This window comes from Athene cunicularia, assembly GCF_003259725.1.
Source record: "Athene cunicularia isolate RWA chromosome 2 unlocalized genomic scaffold, athCun1 chr2_part1, whole genome shotgun sequence".
In the NCBI taxonomy this organism is placed as follows: domain Eukaryota; kingdom Metazoa; phylum Chordata; class Aves; order Strigiformes; family Strigidae; genus Athene; species Athene cunicularia.
In genome coordinates, this window is record NW_020799095.1 from 43561412 (window position 1) to 43583171 (window position 21760).

At 36.4% G+C, this 21760-nt stretch overlaps 1 protein-coding gene across 2 annotated transcripts in view; it reads right to left on the minus strand.

The window, feature by feature from the left end:
- UBE3C (ubiquitin protein ligase E3C) overlaps positions 1-21760 on the minus strand; it is an 82011-nt gene that overhangs the window by 32008 nt on the left and 28243 nt on the right. For both annotated transcript variants that reach the window (XM_026842008.1, XM_026842009.1), the window contains exons 11-17: positions 19139-19225; positions 18294-18451; positions 17490-17722; positions 12516-12620; positions 11346-11433; positions 7772-7869; positions 4463-4595 (exon numbers count right to left, since the gene is read on the minus strand). In XM_026842008.1, coding sequence (XP_026697809.1) covers positions 4463-4595; positions 7772-7869; positions 11346-11433; positions 12516-12620; positions 17490-17722; positions 18294-18451; positions 19139-19225 — 902 coding nt within the window. The remainder of the gene's footprint in view (positions 1-4462; positions 4596-7771; positions 7870-11345; positions 11434-12515; positions 12621-17489; positions 17723-18293; positions 18452-19138; positions 19226-21760) is intronic.

The following is a 21760-nucleotide window of genomic DNA, read 5'->3' on the forward strand; positions in this document are numbered from 1 at the left end:
ATTTGAAATTTAACTTAGTACTTTTGATACTTTGGACTCATTGCTATGTCATGTAACTCCAGTGAGGAAAGTGTGGTAAAGATAGACATGTTCTGAAGGCAGGTGTTCTGCTTGTTTCATAGGAGGCTGCCACTTGAGAAAGCAAGCAATATTTAGCCACTGAACTATATATACATAACAAGGAAGGAGGACCTTTTTACTCAATTCACTGAATGCTTCCAAAGATCTAACCAAATATACAGCTTTTATGTAAACTCTTGCATCTCCTAAGCATGCATCCCAGAAAATTAGACAGTAATAAACCAGTAACAATAAAACTTTCTACTGATTTCATGTGCTACTAATGCAGTAATTATGGATGAACAGCTGGTGTTCATGAAAAAGACTTCAGCACTCTGTAGCAACAGAATTTCTCCTGAACCACCAAGTGTCTTATGCACTCCCATTAGCAAATGCCTCTATGTCTACCAGTAACTTCCCATTTCACACTCAGCTATTTTTAAAAATTACATATTCTTCACTCAAGTGAAACGCTCTCTTGCACAAAAATTCAGCGGGCTGGAAATAGAGGACAGCCATTTTTAGCCACAGGCACTGCAATAGGTCCACTCACCACCATTCAAAACAAGAAGACAGAACACTGGCAAAAGAGAGTCTCAGGCACACAGACATTCTTTGTCTGGAGACTCCTGAGATATTGAGCATTAATGTTAAAACTTTTATATATGGAAAATGTTGGGTTAGTGCTTTTGGGACCTTATGAAGCAAATTGGTTATACGTCTCTTCATCTGTGTACTGACAACCACATTTAAAGCAAGGGGAGAAAAATGGTCATAAAACAAATTCACATGTCAAAACAGGTGACCAGGTAGAGGTGGACCCCAAGTTAGTGCCATCTCTGAAAAGTTCAGTTCAGTTTTATGACTCGTACAGCTAGAATGTAACTAAACTGCTGCTGGAGTCCACTGGAGGCTATTATGAATATTTCAGTCACAGGGGAAAAAAAAGCCCAGCAGAGAAATGCTTGTACATTATTAAGCATATGACACAAAAAAAAATTAACCTACAAGATCCAACCTAGTACATTTCTGCTATTCCAAGCTTGTTTTCTTAATGATCTCTGATAAGGCAATACAGAAACATTAACTTTGAACAGCTCTCTTCTCAGGAACTGTAGACAAACTGGATGCCTCTTCCAAATCAATGTTCTTCAGTCTCTCCTAATCAATTCTAGGACCTCATCTATCATCTGTTCAATCTTCCAGATCAATTTTAATCAATTCAGTCTACAGTCTTGAAATTGTGTCTCTTGCAATTTTCAGAAATTTCTTCTTTTCTGCTCTCCCACTTAGTGCCTGACCTACTCCAGAACTGAAATTATTTTGAAAAATTGTACTGTCTCAGCATTCCATCTTTTTTTTTAAAAAAAAAAAAAAAAAAGTCCAACCTTCTAATTTAGTCTTTATTGACTCAAAATAGCACTAGTGCTCCCATAGTACCATACTGGATTTTGTGTGTGTGTGTGTGTGTGTGTGTGTGTGTGTGTGTGTGTGACGCACTCATGCAGAAAAACATTTTCAGACTTCAATGGGCTCTCTGTACCTGTAAACAAGACAGAAATCTTCACCTTGAGATTATTCTACTTCCAAATCCCTTGCTACAAGCTTATTGGGTTCTCCCTTGTCACTGGTTTAGGAGTAAATTTCTTCCTAACAAAATTTGATAACATTATCTGGAACTATATACATGTATATGCAGGTAAATTTTGTATTAATACAAAAGCCCTTTTTGCTGAAGAGAAGAGGCTTGACAGAACAGCTTGGACAGGTTGGAAGACACCTCATATGATCCAAAATCCCTGCACTGAAAGCAAGGCCAATTTCCAAGTTAGATCAGGATGCTCAGTGCCTTGGTCTACTTGAGTTCTTCACTGACAGAGATTTCACAGCCTCTCTGGAGAGCCCATGTCAGTGCTTAACAAGTCTCACTGTGAAATGTTTCTTCTATGTATGTATGTCCAGTAAAAATTTCCCTTGCTGCTACACATGTACCACTCCACCTAATCAAACTGGTTTCTGCAACCTCCCAGTTGCAGTGAAGTTACAGCTCCTTCTCATATGCCATGTGCTTCAGTCCTCTGTATCACCTTTGTGGTCTTCTGCAGGACACATTCTTGTATGTTAATGTCTTTTTTTGTACCAGGATGTCCAAAGCTGACACATATAATTGGTGCTGAAACTGCCAGCTATGTCCTTGCTAATACAGCCCAATATGCAGTACGCTTTCATCCCATAAAGGGGAACTCTTTATTTGTTCAATTTGTTGGCCACTAGGAACCCTGCGGTCCTTTAATGAAAACAGCCTTCTAGACAGTCAATGCTCAGTCTGTAGTGCTGCATGAGGTTGTAACAGCCCAGGTAGATGATCTAGCTTTGGTCTTTCATAAACTTCATGAAGCTTCTGTAAGCCCTTTTCTTCACTCTGTTGAGGGCCACCTCAGTGGCAACCTGACCTTCCAGTATATTGACTATTCCCCTCAATTTCATATTGCCTGCGACCTTGCTTCAAAAGTGGCTGCTCTTGGCCTGGATGGGCACACACTTCGCTGGGTAAAAACTGTCTGGATGGCCGGGCCCAAAGAGTTGTGGTGAATGGAGTTAAATCCAGTTGGTGGCCGGTCACGATTGGTGTCCCCCAGGGCTGGGTTTTGGGGCCACTCCTGTTTAACATCTTTATTGATGATCTAGACGAGGGGATCGAGTGCACCCTCAGTCAGTTTGCAGGTGACACCATGTTGGGTGGGAGTGTTGACCTGCTCAGGGTAGAGAGGCTCTGCAGAGAGACCTGGACAGGTTGGAGCCATGGGCTGAGGCCAACTGGAGGAGTTTCAATAAGGCCAAATGCCGGGGGCTGCCCTTGGGCCACAACAACCCCTAGCAGCGCTACAGGCTTGGGGAGGAGTGGCTGGAGAGCTGCCAGCCAAAGAGGGAGCTGGGGGGGTTGATTGACAGCCAGCTGAACAGGAACCAGCAGGGTGCCCAGGGGGCCAAGAAGGCCAATGGCATCCTGGCTTGTGTCAGCAATAGCGTGGCCAGCAGGGACAGGGAAGGGATCTGACCCCTGGACTCGGCACTGGTGAGGCCGCACCTCGATTCCTGTGTTCAGTTTTGGGCCCCTCACTACAAAAAAGACACTGAATGACTCGAGCGTGTCCAGAGAAGGGCAACGGAGCTGGTGCAGGGTCTGGAGCACAGGTCGTACGGGGAGCGGCTGAGGGAACTGGGGGTGTTTAGTCTGGAGAAGAGGAGGCTGAGGGGAGACCTCATCGCCCTCTACAGCTCCCTGAAAGGAGGGTGCAGAGAGCTGGGGATGAGTCTCTTTAACCAAGTAACAAGCAATAGGACAAGAAGGAACGGCCTCAAGTTGCACCAGGGAAGGTTTAGACTGGATATTAGGAAGCATTTCTTTACAGAACGGGTTGTTAGGCATTGGACTGGGCTGCCCAGGGAGGTGGTGGAGTCCCCATCCCTGGAGGTGTTTAAGAGTAAGGTTGACTTAGCGCTGACAATTATACAGTGACATCTCCTGATTCGCCTTTAAAACTTTCCAAAACCAGGAGAACTTAATTTGTACTTAATTTAAAAGAAATAGATAGTCTATCTCTTTTAGGTAACTAAAGTTGTAAACACAGGTACTGAAATACAAAATTCTATTTATAAATAGAATAGTATCTTTAATACTACCTTAGTAAAGGAAATTTTAGAAGAGGTATGGTTTCCAGTAATTTTATAGAAACAAAGAAGATCAACATCTCTACTTCTTCCTCTCTAAACTAGCAGTTCTCCAGGAGGGAATTTACATGGCACAACAGGTGATAGTCACATGGCAAATCTCAAGTATTTGTCAAATATTCTTTTTCTATGCAAAAATACCATATAACTAACAAGGACTTTATTTTGATGGGCTTTATCTACATTGGAATTTTGGCTTCTAGAGCAGCCACTCACACAAATTGACACTAAGGCATGATTTAACGTAGTAAAATACATACTACTGCATACTATCACTACAAAGTGCACTGCATTATCCTTATCAGCCACACTGCACCTAACAAATCCTGTGCAGCCTAGATATATTTGTTGACACAGATTACCAAAGCAGATAATATCTAATGAACTACATAGATAAATATGCAAAGTACAGTTATTTGGACAAGTAAATGGGAAGAAAAGCCCCATAAAAGTAGGTTTGAACTAAGGAAGGGTGTGTTACAGGGTGAGACTGCAATAATAAGAAAGTAGATAGGAATTACTTTACACAAAAATGAGGAAATTTATAAGAACTTTCACACCTCAGAGCTGATATTCTTTTACATCCTACTCAAGTAAGCAAAATGTAACTACGTGGTAAGAAAAGTTAAATGTTATAAACAAGCTGATGATAACTTAATTGTAAACCTACCATTTTCAGGAGAAAGTTTATCATAAGCATCTTCATAAATATAATTTCTTCTGATAGTGACATTAATTCCATCCAAAAATGGCCCATCTCCTTGAACTTCTTGTTTATCAGCATAGATCAGTCTTTGGAAAATCTGTTAAAATGAGTGAAAAAACTCGTGTCATTGTGCAGATCTAAATATTCAATGAGAGATGGTTATTCACTACTGTCCTTTGAGTTGCTTCTGAGCACCCATTTTCAAGTGATTTGTCTTCTCTCTCACTGAACTGCAGAAACATAATACAGAGCCATGTCCCAGGGGAGGAAAGAAGAGGAGACAGACAAGCAAAAACCTTTTTCATGCTAAGATATCATCCTCAGTTCTTTCTACATATTGAGGCATATCTACAGACACTGTGTGAGTGATTCCAGTTTCCTCTCCCTAACTTTCAGAGTTCTGAAATGCAGAGTATTCAAAAACAAAGGGAAAAATTCACAAGAATATTTTCCATACACAGAGGCTATCCTCAATACTAATAAATAATTTTTTGTCACTTTTGTAATGCTTAGGAAGGAACATTCTCAGTAACGAGAAGTTAGGTATCAGTTCTCCTCTCAGGAGCAGTGAGCAAGTAACTCAAAGCAAAACAGTGGATAGCACTGCCATATTAAACAAAGAACCATACCAATTAAAAAAATAATGCCAGCAGCTGAAGTACAAATTGAAGTTCAAATTGCCCTTTTGCAAGTCGTCACAACAGGAACCTGTTAAAGTTCACCTGAGGAGTAACTGTAGCTACCTGGGTTTCTATGCCAAGAGCAGCATGGGAGGGGATTGTCTAATGTATAATAATGTTCAAGATACCCTCAATCCAGGGAGTGTCTGTTTACTACATCCTCTCTTGCATCTTTCCCATATTGAATAAATAGTTCAGTACATTTTGTAAGGGATGTAGTCTCCCAAAAATATCACAGACTGCTTCCTTAACTAAAAAGATTAAGTAAGAGTCTCTAGGGATGTTTAAAAACAACAAATTTACCATGAAAGAGCAAAATCTGAAAACAGCAGACAAAGCTAAAATAAGGTCTCACATCTACTGTTTCTATGGACAACGGTAGGTAGTGAAGAAGATGCTCTCCAAGCAGGAAGATTACAGTGTAGACAAAGCCAGATTCTTCCCTAAGGTACACAGGAGGAAGACAAGAAAAAAATAGTCCTAAGCTGCAGAAAGAGAAATGTTGAATAGACATAATGAAAAAAAAAAATTCATGAGAGTGATTAAGTATTGGAAGAGGTTGCACAAAGAGTCTGCAAAATCTCCATCTTTGGAGATAGTCAAAACTCATCTGGACAAGTCCTTGAGCATCCTGACCCAGCTCTGAAGTTACTCCTATATGAGGAAGGATGTTGACTAGAGTACTTCCAGAGGTCCCTTCTGACCTATATTTTTCTACATTTCTTTGACATCAAGACACACAGACAACTTCTTTTTATGTACAGGGAATGAGAATATGCTTACCACCATTCTCCTTCCTGAAGCATGGCTAGATATGGTTTATTAACTATTATTACACAGCACCAGATGGAAAGAATCTCTTGGAGGTGTATCTCATAGAAAATTGTTCTTCATACAGTCTGGACTCCTACATAATCCAGTGTTCATGCATATGTTAGTCCTGAAAATAAGAACCCTAACACATAACTGAAGCATTTATAATGACTTCAGACTAAAACATGGAAAAGTAAGCAATGCTGACTGAAGTACACACCACAGAAAGTAACATCACCATATAGGCAAGCTGATGGAAGTATAGCTTAAGTAAGTAAGAACCGAAGCACTTGATATAAATTGGATTCATTACCTCCCACATGTAAATATCAGACTGAAAGGTGCACACCAGTGTGCCTTAAGGCTAAAGAGAGTAACATGCCCAGGAGTCAGAGGGCTGAAGAGCCTACCATGAAACTGGATTCAGTAATTTTATAAGGGTATCTGGTAATTCAAGGTAAAAATCTCATGCAGAAGTCAGAAAATGAAAGGACACATGGAACAACGCACACATGGAAACAGCATTGAGCTGTACTACCACATTCAATTGCAGCATAGATGACAGCTAGTCAAATTTAAAAAAAAAAAACAACCACCCACCAGATAAGATATCTTCTCCTATTACAAGTTGTTTTGCAAGGACAGTGGGACACTTCAAAAGGATGTAGACTCCCATTATTACACAATAAGGACCGTATTTGGTCCAAACAGTAGTAAAAGAGCATCTCCTCTTTGAACTATAAAAGCAGGATAAAACTATACACAGAGCAAGCTCTCACTGAATTGCTGCTTCATTTTTTGTGATAAAACCAAACAAGGTTTTATGAATTCCAGAAACTTAACATATATGTATCTCTACATAGCTTTACTAAATCATAACAGACATCCTTGCTTGAGGTCACTTCCATTTTTTTCCCTGTAACCCTAGTGCAATATCACCATATGGTATTAAGATGTTTTGTTAGAAAAACTGCTTAATTGAAGCCTGGAAAAACCACTCCTTTTCTACCAAAGCTGTCACTGTCTTTTTTGACAAATACTAATTTACTTTCCCTATGAACTATTCTTCACTCTCTTGATGGCATCTTGCAACTTAGTGTTTCCAAGACAATTCAAAGAGCAGTTTTTAAGTAACTGACACTGTTATAACAGAATAATAGCTTTAAAAAAATATGATGCAATCTGAAATAGGTAATAGAACTAACAATTACATGCTTAAAATCTAGAAAACATTCAAAAGCAAATCCAATAGTACAAGAATCTTGCAAATTTTAAATTACGTGCTCTACTCATATTCAACTACTCAGCTATGAATGAAGAAATTTAATCTCTAGACATTAATTTTCTCAAAATGGACATCCGTCATCTCATTCTCAGTAAATCCACCCACTGCACAGTCTCTAGTCTTGACCTTGCAATCTGTTTATTACAGATACACAACTAGTTAGTGCTCTGCTTACCACAAGAGGGTGCAATCATGTAGATCAATCACTGAGTAAGGACTGCAGTTTATTATAAACATACAACTGCTCCAATATATCTTGGAATACATGTTTTTAATTTTAATGCAATTATTATAAAGGATAATGTAGCTAGTAAAATAAGAGAAAAGTAATTAACTTCAAATGTTCAGTTGCCACGAGTACTGAAGAAACACAGTACGGCCTGTCATACCCTTCTGTAGGGAAACAACCCAGTTTCTACTTAACTAAGCACTCTTTTTATACTTACTGAAAATAAAACTAAAAAAAAATTCCATATTAAATGAGAAATTAGGTACCTTTACTCTTTCTTCAAAAGGAACTACAAAAGGCAGCTCTGTCAGAATTGCAAGTTGTCGTTCTTCAGATACAGAAAGAGGTGCTGGCTCCAAACCCACTTGAAATAGAAATAATAATTTTTAAAATTTTGGAAAGAACCTTCTTTAAACAGCTTTTTTTTTTTTTTTGTATCTAGTGACTCAATTTACATTGTATAGAAACACATACATTAAAATAGTTTATTTACTAAACAGTCACACAAAGCCTTACGTTTCCTTAGTTTCTACAGACAAACTACAGGAAACGTAAGTAATGAAAACACTGAAAACAATGTGTATAAAAATAAGTACTCCTGTATTTTTTATTTCATTCAGAAGAAAAAAGTCATTTTCTTATTACCAATGTTTAATTTTTCACTTAAGGAAAAATATATAATAGAACACAATGAAGAAGTTTTAAGTAATTAGAACATTCATTGCAGAAATACACAATAGTCCCATCCCAATGATCGTAACAGTTTAAAGGTATTGTGCTTTCAACTATAACATTTACTTTCAAACAAATCTTTTTGGTTAGACAATCTAAGAATTAAACCAAATCTAATGAAACCAACAGAAAGATAACATTTGTTCCAGAGGGGTTTTTTTATCCCAACATCAAGTTCAGTGATCACATTAATTCCTAGTCACTGCAGAAATAGTGGAAAGAATATCAAGAAATTGTATAATGTGCTTAAGAAAACAATATTAGAAAATAATTCAAGAAACCACAGCAACAGAGAGACTCAGTTGCATGCGGTTTTCCAAGCTATCATGCAGCTCCTTTGAACCTTCTTATACCCACAGAGGATGTTTTTAGGAAACAACTCAACTTTAGGTGATGCACAGTAGAAATTACAAACGTATTCTAACTTCAGGGGAAGAAACTCAGTTGCTGAGCACATACCTGACGGTAAACTATTAACTGCAGGGAAAAAAAAAAAAAATTGGTATTGCTCACTGACTAGACACTGTGGTTAAAGGTCCACCTAGCTTCAGTCTACAGAGAAAACAAAGCCCACAGCTCCTTAGTTGTTTCATTTTCATGTTTAATAACCACTTTATTGAAAAAAGACTCCAGAGCCTAGAGTATTTATAGACCACATTATAAAATGGGAGCAAATGCTTCACAATCATTACCCAGTCTGATTTATGACGACAGTTTCAAATTTTTCGTTTGGCTCCTACCTGTGGTGACTAGCATTCCTTCTGCAACTGGACATCACTTCAATGTTGGGGTTTTTTTTATTTTTACTCCACAAAGCACTTTAAGCAGGGATATTTTAAGCACCAATTTAACATGACATAACCCAAAACATCACTATACTTGATGAATATTCATTTGGGGCAGGTTTCAACATTGCAACACTTTGGAATTTCTGATAAAATGCTTATCTATGATTACCTTTATTTACTTAGTAAACATTTTTAATTAAAGTCAATGTATGTAGCCTATTAAGCTAACAGTTAAAAGCATTTTAAGTAAAAAGAGCATGTACAGCAAAGGTAAAGTACTACATGACTTCGACAGTTCAATTATTCCACTCAATTAGTCAACTTTATCTGCATTTCTCCATCACAGCTTCTTTCTTTAAAGAGAAATATGGGATGGAGTCATCAATACAGAGGACATTTAGAACTCAGGAGTCTGCCATTTAAGTAAATGAAAAAGCACAAATAAACATGACCATATGTGATTCAGCAGTACTTTCATGCTAATTGGCTTTAACCCATATGGAGTCAAGAAGGATTAAACAAGTCATGTGCACATTGTTACCTGCTTGTTTTCACACATTCATGTTGACTGTACTTTTTTTAGCCTGATTTCATATGATAACGAGGCTTACATGAACACACTGTGTCATCTTTCCCCTCCATCTTGCCTCCAACACACCTTTTGAGCTAACCAGCTGAATTTTAACTTTGACAGAAAATAGGAGACTCAAAAATACTGAGTTTTGTGAAAATTTTCAACTGGACAGAAAAAATAAATTCCTTTAGTGACCTGCTTACAGAAACAAGGAAAGCTCAGTTATCTGCTCTGTTCAGTGTCTCAGCTTGTCTGACAGCCCACCAAGAAAAGGAGGGCATGTAGCTGGCTCTGCACCAACCACAGCATGTGCATTCCTTATTCAACAACTGACTAGACCAAGGCAACTAATGAAATGGAGGGAACTGGTACTATTATTGCAAGGAAGACAAGGGAGAGAGCTCAAGATACTGCATGTATTAAGGGGAAAGAGACTAGTAGACTAGTAGCATGGGGGAGAATCTGGAAGTAATAAATATTGAACAGGCCTGACTGTGAAGAACATCACAACAGTATAGCTGTCAACAGCCGTGTAGGTCAGTGGAAGAAACAGGCATTTCTGAAGTAGAGTCCATAAGGTATACAGGATACAGGCCTGTTGAAGCCTGGCAATTCTGCTAAAACACCTGGTTTTAAGACTTTATATTATCAATCACTTAGAATGGGCAATTTCCAAAGAGAAGACTAAACTGGAAATATATTCAATTCAAAATTCTGAGGAGTACTTACACTGGACCAACTAGTTGTTATCCAGCAACTAGACTAATAAGGTAATCAAAGTAAACATATACTATCATAGCTATTCAAATAAAAAATATCATTATAAGAAGTCCTTAGGTTTCAGCCTTGGACAAAGCCCTTAATTCTGTACAACCCTATGGCAGCATTCAAAGGCTACAGTCTTCTCTAAATGATCTACTGTACCTGGCTAAGATACTCAAACAGACTACATCATCTTGAAAGAGACTATGGAGTCTCATAGATGAATCATTTTGCTGCCTAAAGGTCCCATTTTTACTTCATTATTACATCTTCACAATTATTTGTGATTTAATGATTATTTTACCTGAGCATAGCAAAGTAAAATTCTAGAATAGCGAAGCTACAAAGGTACAAAAAGCTGAAAGAAACAGACTGTATACATGAGAAAACATATTGGCAGAACTAAACTAGGGTAAATTTACTCTTTCCTAAGTTGGTCCAATTCTCTCATCTTTCTTTGGAAGTTTCTTAAAGTCCAGATACTTTAACTCAAGGGGTTAAGTTTCTGCCTTATCTAAATAGAGACAATATTTATAAACAATAATTAATACTTATCATGGTACCTAAAGCTTGTTTGCTGCAGTTTAATATATAATAAAGAGGTTTGTTTATAGTATACAGTAAAAGTAAAGCCTCAATGCTTTACATCTTCTGCAACTTTATTAATGTTGCATCTAATGCAACTGCTTTTCATATACATTAATACACACATTTTTAAAACGTATCATTTGTCCACCTCATCATTTCTCCTCACTGATGCCAGCAGAAGCTTGGGAAAGATTTTGTACATTCAATATTCTAAAGACACACACAGACATGTGTATACAAGTACCCCTTTTTTTAAATATCTGAAACAAAAGGTTTTGCCTATCGTTAAGATCATATACAGAATACTCAACCAAGGTACAGAAAAGGTAGATTTTCTCTGCATAAGGCCAACTGTTCTGACTTAGTAAAGCAAAAATTGCATATACAGTGTATTACCATCCAAAGTAGATTGCAACGGTCCTATTCTTCCCATTCTTCTGACTCTCCAGACATGTCTAGCAGACGGCACATACAGCTGCGTAACCTAATAAATTAACAGTATTTTACAGTTAAACATCATCTAATTACCTATTACAATTTACTATTACATAGTAAATACATAAAATTGTCACATCCAGGAGTGTGTCTGAATGCCTAAGTATCTTAATTTCTAATCAATCCCTATACTTGTAGCTTAAAGCTGAGCTGCAAAATTAACGACAATATAATATGACATCTATATATCATTTAAAGGTAGCATACAATGTTAGATTAAATTCTGGTATTTAAGATACTAGAGAAGCTGAGTTGAGTTTTGAGATGTCAAATCCTGTTCATTTTGTACTTAGAATAAGGTTAGCATCAGAGTTTAAGACTACTACTACTTTCTCTAAGTTGCGTAGGCACTTTTTCCTATGAACTATAAAGAACTGTCACAGAGAGAAAGTGAAATCTTGAACACAAGGCAAGCAAATGTGCAATCAAAGATAAACAGAAGAGCTCATTGTTAACTATTCTGTGCAAAACTTCCAACTGTTAAGGCATCTAATAGTGCAAGGCAGTCTGAGGTGTAACTAGTTTTCTAGGATCCAAGTTTCAGTGATTCAAAGGATGCACTTACACCTTCATGTTAGTATTTTCTTTTGCACGTACACTTTTTAAGCTCAATGCCATTTTTGTCAAAAGCTCTTAGGAAAAAAAAAAGTACTTTCTAAGTGAGGTAAGTACAGAAAATGCTACTGAATTTTCTTTTCTTTTGGAAGAGAATTTTGAGGGGTTTTCCCCCACTATAGAACAATTATTTAGCATTTTTATTATGAGAAGTACTTAAAATAACTAGAAAATAAAATTCAACAAAATGCTACCAGATTTTCAATTTTCCTCTGCTGTAAGTGCAGATGATTTACGCTGTCACACTGTAGAATGGGTTCCACATTATGGATTGAAAATGCGATTTAACATAAAAATTTCTTAACAGATGCAAGACTTTAGATAAAAGCAGCATTACTCCAGGTCTTAAACTACACTAAATCTGTGCAATATTAATATCACTGACACTGTCAGGAATCAAACACTTTACCGTTGAAACTTTGGCACCTGTAAGGCTACATGGAAAAAGGATATTACCTTATCTGCTTTAATATTTTCTTGTTCTGAGAGCCAGTGATTTGGTGGGCAGAAATTTCTCCTCGTATCTCTAGATTTCAACATTTTCACTAAGTTTGTGATGACCTAGGTGTCAGAAACACATACATTCAATATACATTTACACTCTGAACAAAACTGTATAATCTCCAAGCAAAAACTTATAAAAATGTCAGTAATGTATGAAATTGTTACTTATTTTTAACTTAGAAAACCTTACGCTTATACTTAAATACCTTAAAATGTGGGTAAGTAATTGGCGTTCACTTTTAAGTCATCAAAAAAATTGGCTTATTCCAAAACCTAGTAATTAGGACTACCTAAACTAAGTAATCCTAGGACTACCCTGTACACCTAAAAAGTTGTATGGCACTTCAGTGAAGCCTAAACAAATCATTACCAGCATTATATTACTTATTTTTTAAAAGTAATACCTAACCAGGTAGTTTATACAATGGTCTTTTATACAGTTTTTATTTTCGCTTATGTAGCTTTCCAGAAATTAAATGTGTGAATAAGATAGATGTTTTAGAAGAGCAAGCTATATAGCTACTCTTTACTACCTCTCATTCCAGAACTGAGATTCAGAACAATTTGGCTGATTTATAGGTTTTCCTTGTTCAAAAGAAGGATTCTTAAATTTCTGTGCATCGTTTTTCAAGGAAAATGCTCAACAGAAGAATGGAACTTTTGCTTGCCATCTCAAGACAAAGGTCACATGTATCACTCGACACTAAGCAAATCTGAGGATCAACTAATAAACAGTGGATATTTCTGCCTATAGTCAATAAACTAGCCAGCAGAAGATTATGTGATGTGCTTCTCAACAGCCAAACTGCATAAAAGCCAACACTAAGTTCAGAAAGTAGAGAAGGGGAGGGCAGAAGCATTAAATTGGTAGCAAAAGATAACAGCAAAAGTTACATCTCTAAAGAACATGAAAAACTAATTACTTCTGGTTGCTGCATTAACGAACTAAAGCATTTCCAGCTAAAGGTGCCTCAGATAAATAAGTATCTGCTGATGGTACCACCTCACTAGACACTGAGGTGATTACCCATGTGAAAAAAAGAAATGCTGGTATTTTTGAGGGTAAATGTCTACATGTGAAAAGACACTACAGGCTCCGTTTCATGTCAGCAAGTATCCTGTTAGTGTTTCAAAGCTGGCTAGAGAAATAAAGATCATCTCATCCTGAAGTAGCTAACAATTTATTAAATTAACTGTACCCTCAAAGTTCTTGTCTCTATTAAAACAGACCCTTGTGTGGCTAGCTCAGTTGTTTATACTGTACAGTAAACTCTATCAGAAGATTGTTAAAGGATCCAACATACCAGATTCAGAAAGTAAAACCACTCCTGAGAAAGGCCTAGCCCAAGCATGACTGAAAGCAGATTACAAGATGACCACTTCCAGGAAAAGGACAGTGACCAAATAATTCTTCTGGTGATCACAGTAAGCAGCACAAAAAGCACCTACAGTCCTAAAAATGTTACGTGTAGGGAAGCTGGTTGTCATTTTGTTTAATGTGCACACATATGCTGTATTACCATAAAGTTATTTACAAACTAGAATGTGTTAGGTAAAAGCCCTTTAGTGTGTTACGTTAGCAAGCCTTTTTCCAACAGAAGGTATAAGCATTTACCTGAAAACCACCGAGTAGCGTAATAAACTTTTGCTTATCAGCTGAACTGTAGTGGGTGATGATGCGTACACCCATACTTCGCCCAACCACATTAACTTAAACCCCTATGTTTAATTCATCTTTATTCACAAGGAATTCAAATGATGAAAGGTAATTGTAATTATTATAACCATACAGTCAGAAAATGAGAAAACTGAATAGACAACTGTTTTATACACATCTTCATAACAAAATTGGGAGGCTGAGAAAAATTGTTATCATGATCATTAGGGTGTCTTTGCAAATTTAATATTTTTCTTGGTAGTCTCCTCCAATCCGGCGGGGGGGGGGAAGTAGTAGAGATATCAAGATAACTACTCCATCTCAAGCACAATTGTAATACTTGGTTGCCTTCTCTCCAAAGCAGAACCAACTTAGTCCAACACTACATAAAACATAATTAAGTGGAATCAATACATTATTAAATTACTAGCCTAAAAACACATTATCACTGATACAGTGAACAGCAGCCTGTTTTGCAATTTAGGACTACAGCATTTGAAAAATCAATAGAAAAAAAATACACAAAGCTTTTCTGAAGTAATCTTGTTGGAAGACAGTCTTAATGGGCAGGTGTTAAAAGTAACAAGGAGTTTAATGGGCCTTCTAAAGGATTCTGTGTCTAGATGCTGCACAAAAGATCTTTTAAGATCCAGTTTGTAAAGTAACATCTTGAATAAAGACAGACCAAAGAATGCTATTAAGGGAACTGTCTGACGACACAGGAATTTTCATCACCTTGCACTGAATTTTATAAGGGCAGGTTAGGTCACTGAAGCTCTGTGGTCCCATTACCACTGTATGGAAAAGAAATTTTTTAAAAAGAAAAAAAAATCTGAAAAAAAATTATCCACATGAAGAACATGCTAATAAAATATTTTACAAGCAGTTAAAGAATCCTTAAAGGAAGATGAACCAAATTAGGTGAGAATGGAGTTACTTCTACATAATGAATGGGCACTGAGAACACTATCAATAGGAGGATTTCTTTCTAGTAAAGCGCCAAGTGCAAGCAACATTCAAAACTAAAATTCAGTGACTTAATTTCATAGGATTGCTTTAAAGTAGCGAAATAATTCTTTTATTTGACAAAATCCATTTTCATGTACTCACAGCTTCAGTCCTTCTATGGAATCTCTAACACTTGACTACACTATTCAATAGTAAACCAAGCCAAGAAAGGGGGATTCTGCTGAATAAAGACATTTCCACATGTAAATATTACCAAAGACTTCCAATCTGTTAGTAAATATGCGCATCATTGTCAGCAGTCTCACTGTTTTCAGATTTACCACTACCTTGCAGAAGTAAAGCCTATGTTTGCATGGATACATGTACAAGAATTTATTTCATTTTCCATGCCAATTCCAGTGGCATGGAAAATACGCAAAACAAGTGCGAGAAATAAAAAGAAAAAATAAAACATACATGATAGGGAAGGAATGTGCCGCCTTTCCTGCTGACAGCTTGCAAAAGCTTTAGCAAAGCTAAATCTCTCATATATTTGAGATAGTGTAAAAGAAAGAAAAGTATTTTCTGTATAAATTTATTATTAACTCCTTTAGCTCTGTTTTAATGATTTGGAAGAAGATATCACTGCCTGCTTACTGGAAAGAAGTTCTTTTGCAGCTGCCCTCAGGAAAGACTCAGTGCTGTACTGTAGTTGTCTTGATGAGTGAACTTTAGCCATGTTGAATTTTTATCTGTAACAATATGTTTCTGAAGGAAGTTTTGTTATTAGCTACTTTTTCAGGTAGAACCAGAGCCTCTGAGATACCCTCAAGATTTACATTTGTAATTCAGCTGATGGGAGACCACTCTGGGTCCTGAAAATAGTAAGAGTACACTGAGTTCAGGCAGTTCCACTGTAAATTTAATTCCTGACTGCCAAAGTGGAACAGAGTAACTCGGGATTTTACAGCTTCCTCAATGACAGCAAAATATTATCAAGTTCACCTGAAATGTAAGCAGCTTATAATGTTTTATTAAATATGACAAACTAAAGAGAAGAACTAGAAGATGGCATGATATAAACTGCATACATAAAATACCCCTAGCATGCCATCCTTCTTAGAAAAATAGACATATTGGGGTTTTCACTTGTGACCTTTAAATCGAAAGTTTATTTGGCAATTTGAAGACAAGTAATTAAATTAAATTGTGCAAACATGTATTAGATCAATCCCTGCAAATTACAAATTCAGTGGTGCATTAGGACTATATTCAATGCAATCAAAACATTATCAGTTACTCTCACTGCTATTAATGCTTATGCGCATAAGTGAAATGTGTTGTAAAATCAGAGAGAATAGGCTGGATAGAGGCTATCTTAGACTTGTAGAATGAATAAGCATTCCTTAATTAGCCCATCAGGTTAAGTGCAAGCCTTAATGGGCCTTTCCTAAAGTCTTGCATGACATCTTTCTCCAAACATGGCCAAGAAGAAAGTTCCATTAGCAATATTAATACAAGCTTAGTTGATCATTTTCATTCAATTAACTTCTTTCAATTAAATAGATAGCTTGACAAAAGCAGTGATAAAAAGACCTGAAGGGACAGCTGATGACTCGAACTGAACATTAGTGCACGAGAGGTCGCCAGTATTAAACAGACTGTAAATCTAGCATTCAATCTGGAAAATGCATTTCTTCTGCTCCCACTTCTTTAATGAGCAATTTTAGCTGACTAGATGTGTTTGCTGCAGAATTTTCATGACAAGTCAAGCACTCCTTTTCAGCAACAGTTATATTAGGTTTTTTCTTGCCAAGATTTTCAGCTTCTCTTAACTCATGTCTTAGGTATGATGCCATAGATAAAACTAGCAGAAATACATTGGTAGATATCCAGAAAGAACATACATTAAGTTTACATTTGCTAAGCCAGATTCACCATCCCATTAGTATTCCCAAAGGAACAGGACCAACAAATTTTAGCAGAACACCAACAAAACCAATACAGCATGGTACCAGTTCAGTGAAGCTTCTAATAGAGAAGTACTTGAGTAAATATGTGATTCAGTTAGAATTTCACATCTACATAAAATCATAATGACATGAGAGTCCAAGTTAAAACCTACAGTCTACACAGTAACTTTTTTATAAACAGGATAACTCCTAGGTTAAATTTCTTGCTTGCCAGGAGCAAAAAAAAATATTTGTTACAGTTATCAGAGTTTAATTACTCAAGGTTTAGCATATATGTTAAAATCTCGTATATTCAGCAGAAACCTGGAAATTGTATTTAAATATGTTCTAAAAATTGACATAATTTACCTTGAATAACTGGATCCACCTTTTTTGCTCTGTCTGTATACACTGCTGCATTTCCGTATTTTTTGTTACTCCAACACTTCTAAATGCTGCAATATACTCCTCACGAACCTCTGGTTTTGTTTCTGGATAAGCCAACTTTATGATTCCTAAACATGCATCTCGAAGGCAGCGTGACAATACTACAAGCTCTTCTAGTGTAAAAGGCATCATTGATGATTGTCTCTGACCTACAACTACATAAAGCAGAGGTTTCCTTAAACAATTTTTTTCTTAATCATTTCGTTATTAAAAACAACCCACTTATTTCATTGGAACTTTAGTATTCACACACAAAATCTAAAGGTAGAGAAAACAACCATCACCAAAAAAGAGAACGAATATACATTTATAAAGGTAATCAGGTCTTGTAATTGTTGTTTGCAGTCACAATGACTTTAAGTACAATGTTCTCTTATTCTCCTTTGTGATTCCTGCTATGTTAAATTTTTCTGTTACACTACAGGTTCAGTCCAGAACTTCACTCTCTTCACTAACTCATTTAAAATTATCATAATTAAGAACTTCCATATCAGACCCTGTAAAGCTAGGTCTCCCAAGGTACAGACCATCATTTTTTTTCCTCTTTTTTCTAAATGCAATCACCATGAAAGAGCCAGCTGACAGCTGAGTGCTCAGGGGACTATCAGCAAGTCAGCCCAGAAAAGCCTTCCCCACAGATGTCAGCAAGTCAGAGCCCAGAAAACTCTGTAGCCTTACATAAACACGTTTTGAAAAGCACTGCTATTTTGCATGCTTTAAACTCACCTTCTATTGGATCACCAAAGAATTCATTATCATGAATAGAAATAAGTGAATGACTAAACAAAGAACTAAAAAGGTAGAAGAGAGGGATAATTCGACTAGAGTCTTCTAAAGACATTGGAGAGCCTCTTGAAATCACTTGAAGGAGTGGCACCATAGACCTCAAAATATAAAATGAAAAATTAAAGAGATGGTTAATTAAATACTCTAAAAGTATTAATTCAGCATTCTAGTAAATATATTTAGCAGTAGCTCCTACAGCAAAATAGGGACAGCACTCAGCTAAATAAGTACTATTTCCCATTCTTGCAAAATAAGGTTACTCTTTGTCAGTTTCTGTCACTGCAGTATCTCAGTGTCTTGATGATATATAAACTTCGACCTTAACTATTACAGATTGCAGGTACTTTCTGGTTTAGGACACAGACACAAAGCAAAGAGAGTAACTAATTTGGATGTCATCACAGCACAAATCTGTAGGTCCAGTGTCTCAGTTCCCTGGCAACATGTTTCTGGCACCATCAATTTCTGGACTAATAAACATATATGAGCTAAAACTCACATACTTGGGATGAGATACCTGGGGCATCAGTGCTTGTTATACTGATGCGAGTAATCACTCCAAAAACTACAGAACATCCACCTTTTTTTAAGTAAAGATTTTATTTATTTACAACTGTCGAAGATTTTGCTCAGTTTTATGAAATCACAGGAACTAAATAACCATAACAGTCCTGGTTTAGTCATCTTCCACAAGCACTGTCATACCACTAACTGTCTCATGCTCTTTTCACTAAACACGCTCTATTTTAACAAAGACTCAGTTTCAGAAACGGTGTAATACATACCCTGTAATCATTCGTGTAGTCATTGACGATATCAAATACCAAAGATGCCTCAGGAATCTGGCATTAAAGGCTAAACTATAAAGAAGCCTGCAAGAGGAAGTTCAAACAAATTGTCTTCCAAAATACTGTTACTTGCAAAATACAATGCTTCTGTAAGAACTTTTCTGTCAAGCATTTCTCATATATTAACAATTTAACTCCCCCCCCTAGATGGAAGATCTTATTCTAATCAAATCTGGTGAAAGCCCCAAAAACTGAAAAACAAGCATATAAATCCTTATACCTAAAATAAAGTTTTCATTAACTCAGAAAAAAAAACACACAGTATAAACCCAAGTTTGCAGTATTCCCCAGAATTAAACACACATTAATAAAAATAACATGAACTCTGAGTTATTTATCTGGGATTTTTTTCAAGTCTAATACAGAAAATGACACCAACTAGTTAACAGGTCACTTCTGCAGTCCTTCTGACATTAACAAACATACCAATTTTTTGCTAAAATACCTTACAGTTAATTTATGCTAGAAGCAACTATTGAGTTAGAATTATGAGCAATTGAACAAGTATATTCTGCATGGCAGATACAAACGTAACTGCATCAGTGGAACAATGCCTGTCAGGACAGCTACACATACATTAATCCATATGTAGGCAGAAAATGGTTTATACACCTGTAAAAATAAATGTTTATGTTCACAAGTCAGTTATATACAGGACAGACTTCAATCATATTATTTCAGAAATGATTACAGCACAATAAACTCTTTATAGCAATGAGAAATAAAAAGCTTCCTGGAATCAAAGTCTCCTCCAGCCTATTTTTTCCCCTGCAGGAAGCAATGTTGCAACAGTTGAAACAATTAATGTCTTCTAGGAAACCAAACAGGATTTGATGGACTAAATATTCATTCTGCAGATACTGAAGAACTATATTCAGTTAGTTATCCTAAATGCTACTTTCCTAGGTCTCCTAATTACTATTCAAATAAATAAGGCAAACCAGATACTCAGGTCCACATCTCCTCTTAGAGGTCAATAGTATCAAAATTCCCTGTGACCACACATGCAAGAGGTAGGAGGCTGGGAAATGGAAGCAGGGATGGTAGACTAGCTGCTGCCTTAAAAAAACAATCTTTATTACGGACCACATGGATAAATTAAAATTTGACAGATGGCAAAAGGAAAGGAAGAACACATAACATTAAGGAAAAAAGACATCAGTAAACACTTAAAGTCATTTGAGAATGGTTTATGCAGGAATTCATTTAAAGATATTAAAACAAAAAAAACGCAAGAAAACCTACACACCCACTTAAGCAAATACTGCATAGTGCCATTTGCCTCTAGGTCTTTTACTGGTTCCCTGCGGGCTCTTTTTGCTGCATACACTGAATTACAGCCTCTCTTGTGCATCCACCCAGCTAGTCCCTTCACATGCATTCACCAAAAGCTAGTCACACAAACAAGGAACTGTGTGAGGATAAAGTAGCACCGCGAAGGGCAGAACTCTTCACTAAACAGAAAGGACAGTTTCACAGGCACAAGGAGTTTTGGAAATAGAATGGGAGCATGCAGAAGAAGGGAAAATGAAATGCAAGCAACCTCTGGTTTGCAGTGCATTCTTGCTGAAATATCACTCCTCTTCTTTCAAAAACCTTGCATTTCGAATACACAGATAACTCACTACGTTTAAGGAGCTGAGGGCTTGACATATTCCAGAGAAGCTGCATGTTGGTGATCATTACTAAGTTTGAGACAAATTTGAAGCAAGTGCAGCTAATATCAGCTTAAGATAAGTTTTAGTGTAAAATTAAATTCTACTTTAAATATATGGAATTTTTTTTAAAAATTCATCCTGAATTTGATACATGGGAATTTTATTTCCTTCTGAAGTCACATTATTTTTACATTTGGGTGGAAATTATACATTATCATGTAAGGAAGGGCTTATTATATCTAGGCTAATTTAGAATAAGGATTTTTATTTTAATGTTCAAATATCTGAATGATGTCTTGGTTTCTGAAATGAGAATTTCCTCAGTGACCTTCAGTTTTCAGCCTCATATTTGAAATGAAAAGTAATTTGGCACAGTGCCATTAGGTCTCATAGGGCTTCCAAGTAAAAACTTGTTAATTTTACAATCATCCCTGGAAATTATGTAATAGTTTTAGCAGAAATGAACAAACATTATGGACACTGAACCTATCATAATGTAATTCATTTTTTCATTCTAGCAATATTCAGCAATAATGAATGGGAAAAAAGGACAAACCTTAAGAGCTTATAATAATAACCTTTGTCTAAGTTTTGGCCATTTTTATTCCATATCCGTGATTCAGGCAGTCAATTGTAGCACCTGCTATATTTCATGGCCCAATTCCAGAAATCCTGAATGTATTCAACTTTCACATTTCCCTTCCCTGAAAATCTGGTTAAATACAAGAATGAAAATTTGGTAGAAGCTGTTATCATATAGCCTATTTTGTCAATATGAAATACCTATGAAATATGAAGCAGATTAATTAATCAATTCTAAAGTTTCTATACTATTACCAGAAAAATAAACATGAAATGCAAACTAAACAGAGAAGGGCGAATTAGGCCTTGTGTTACAAAA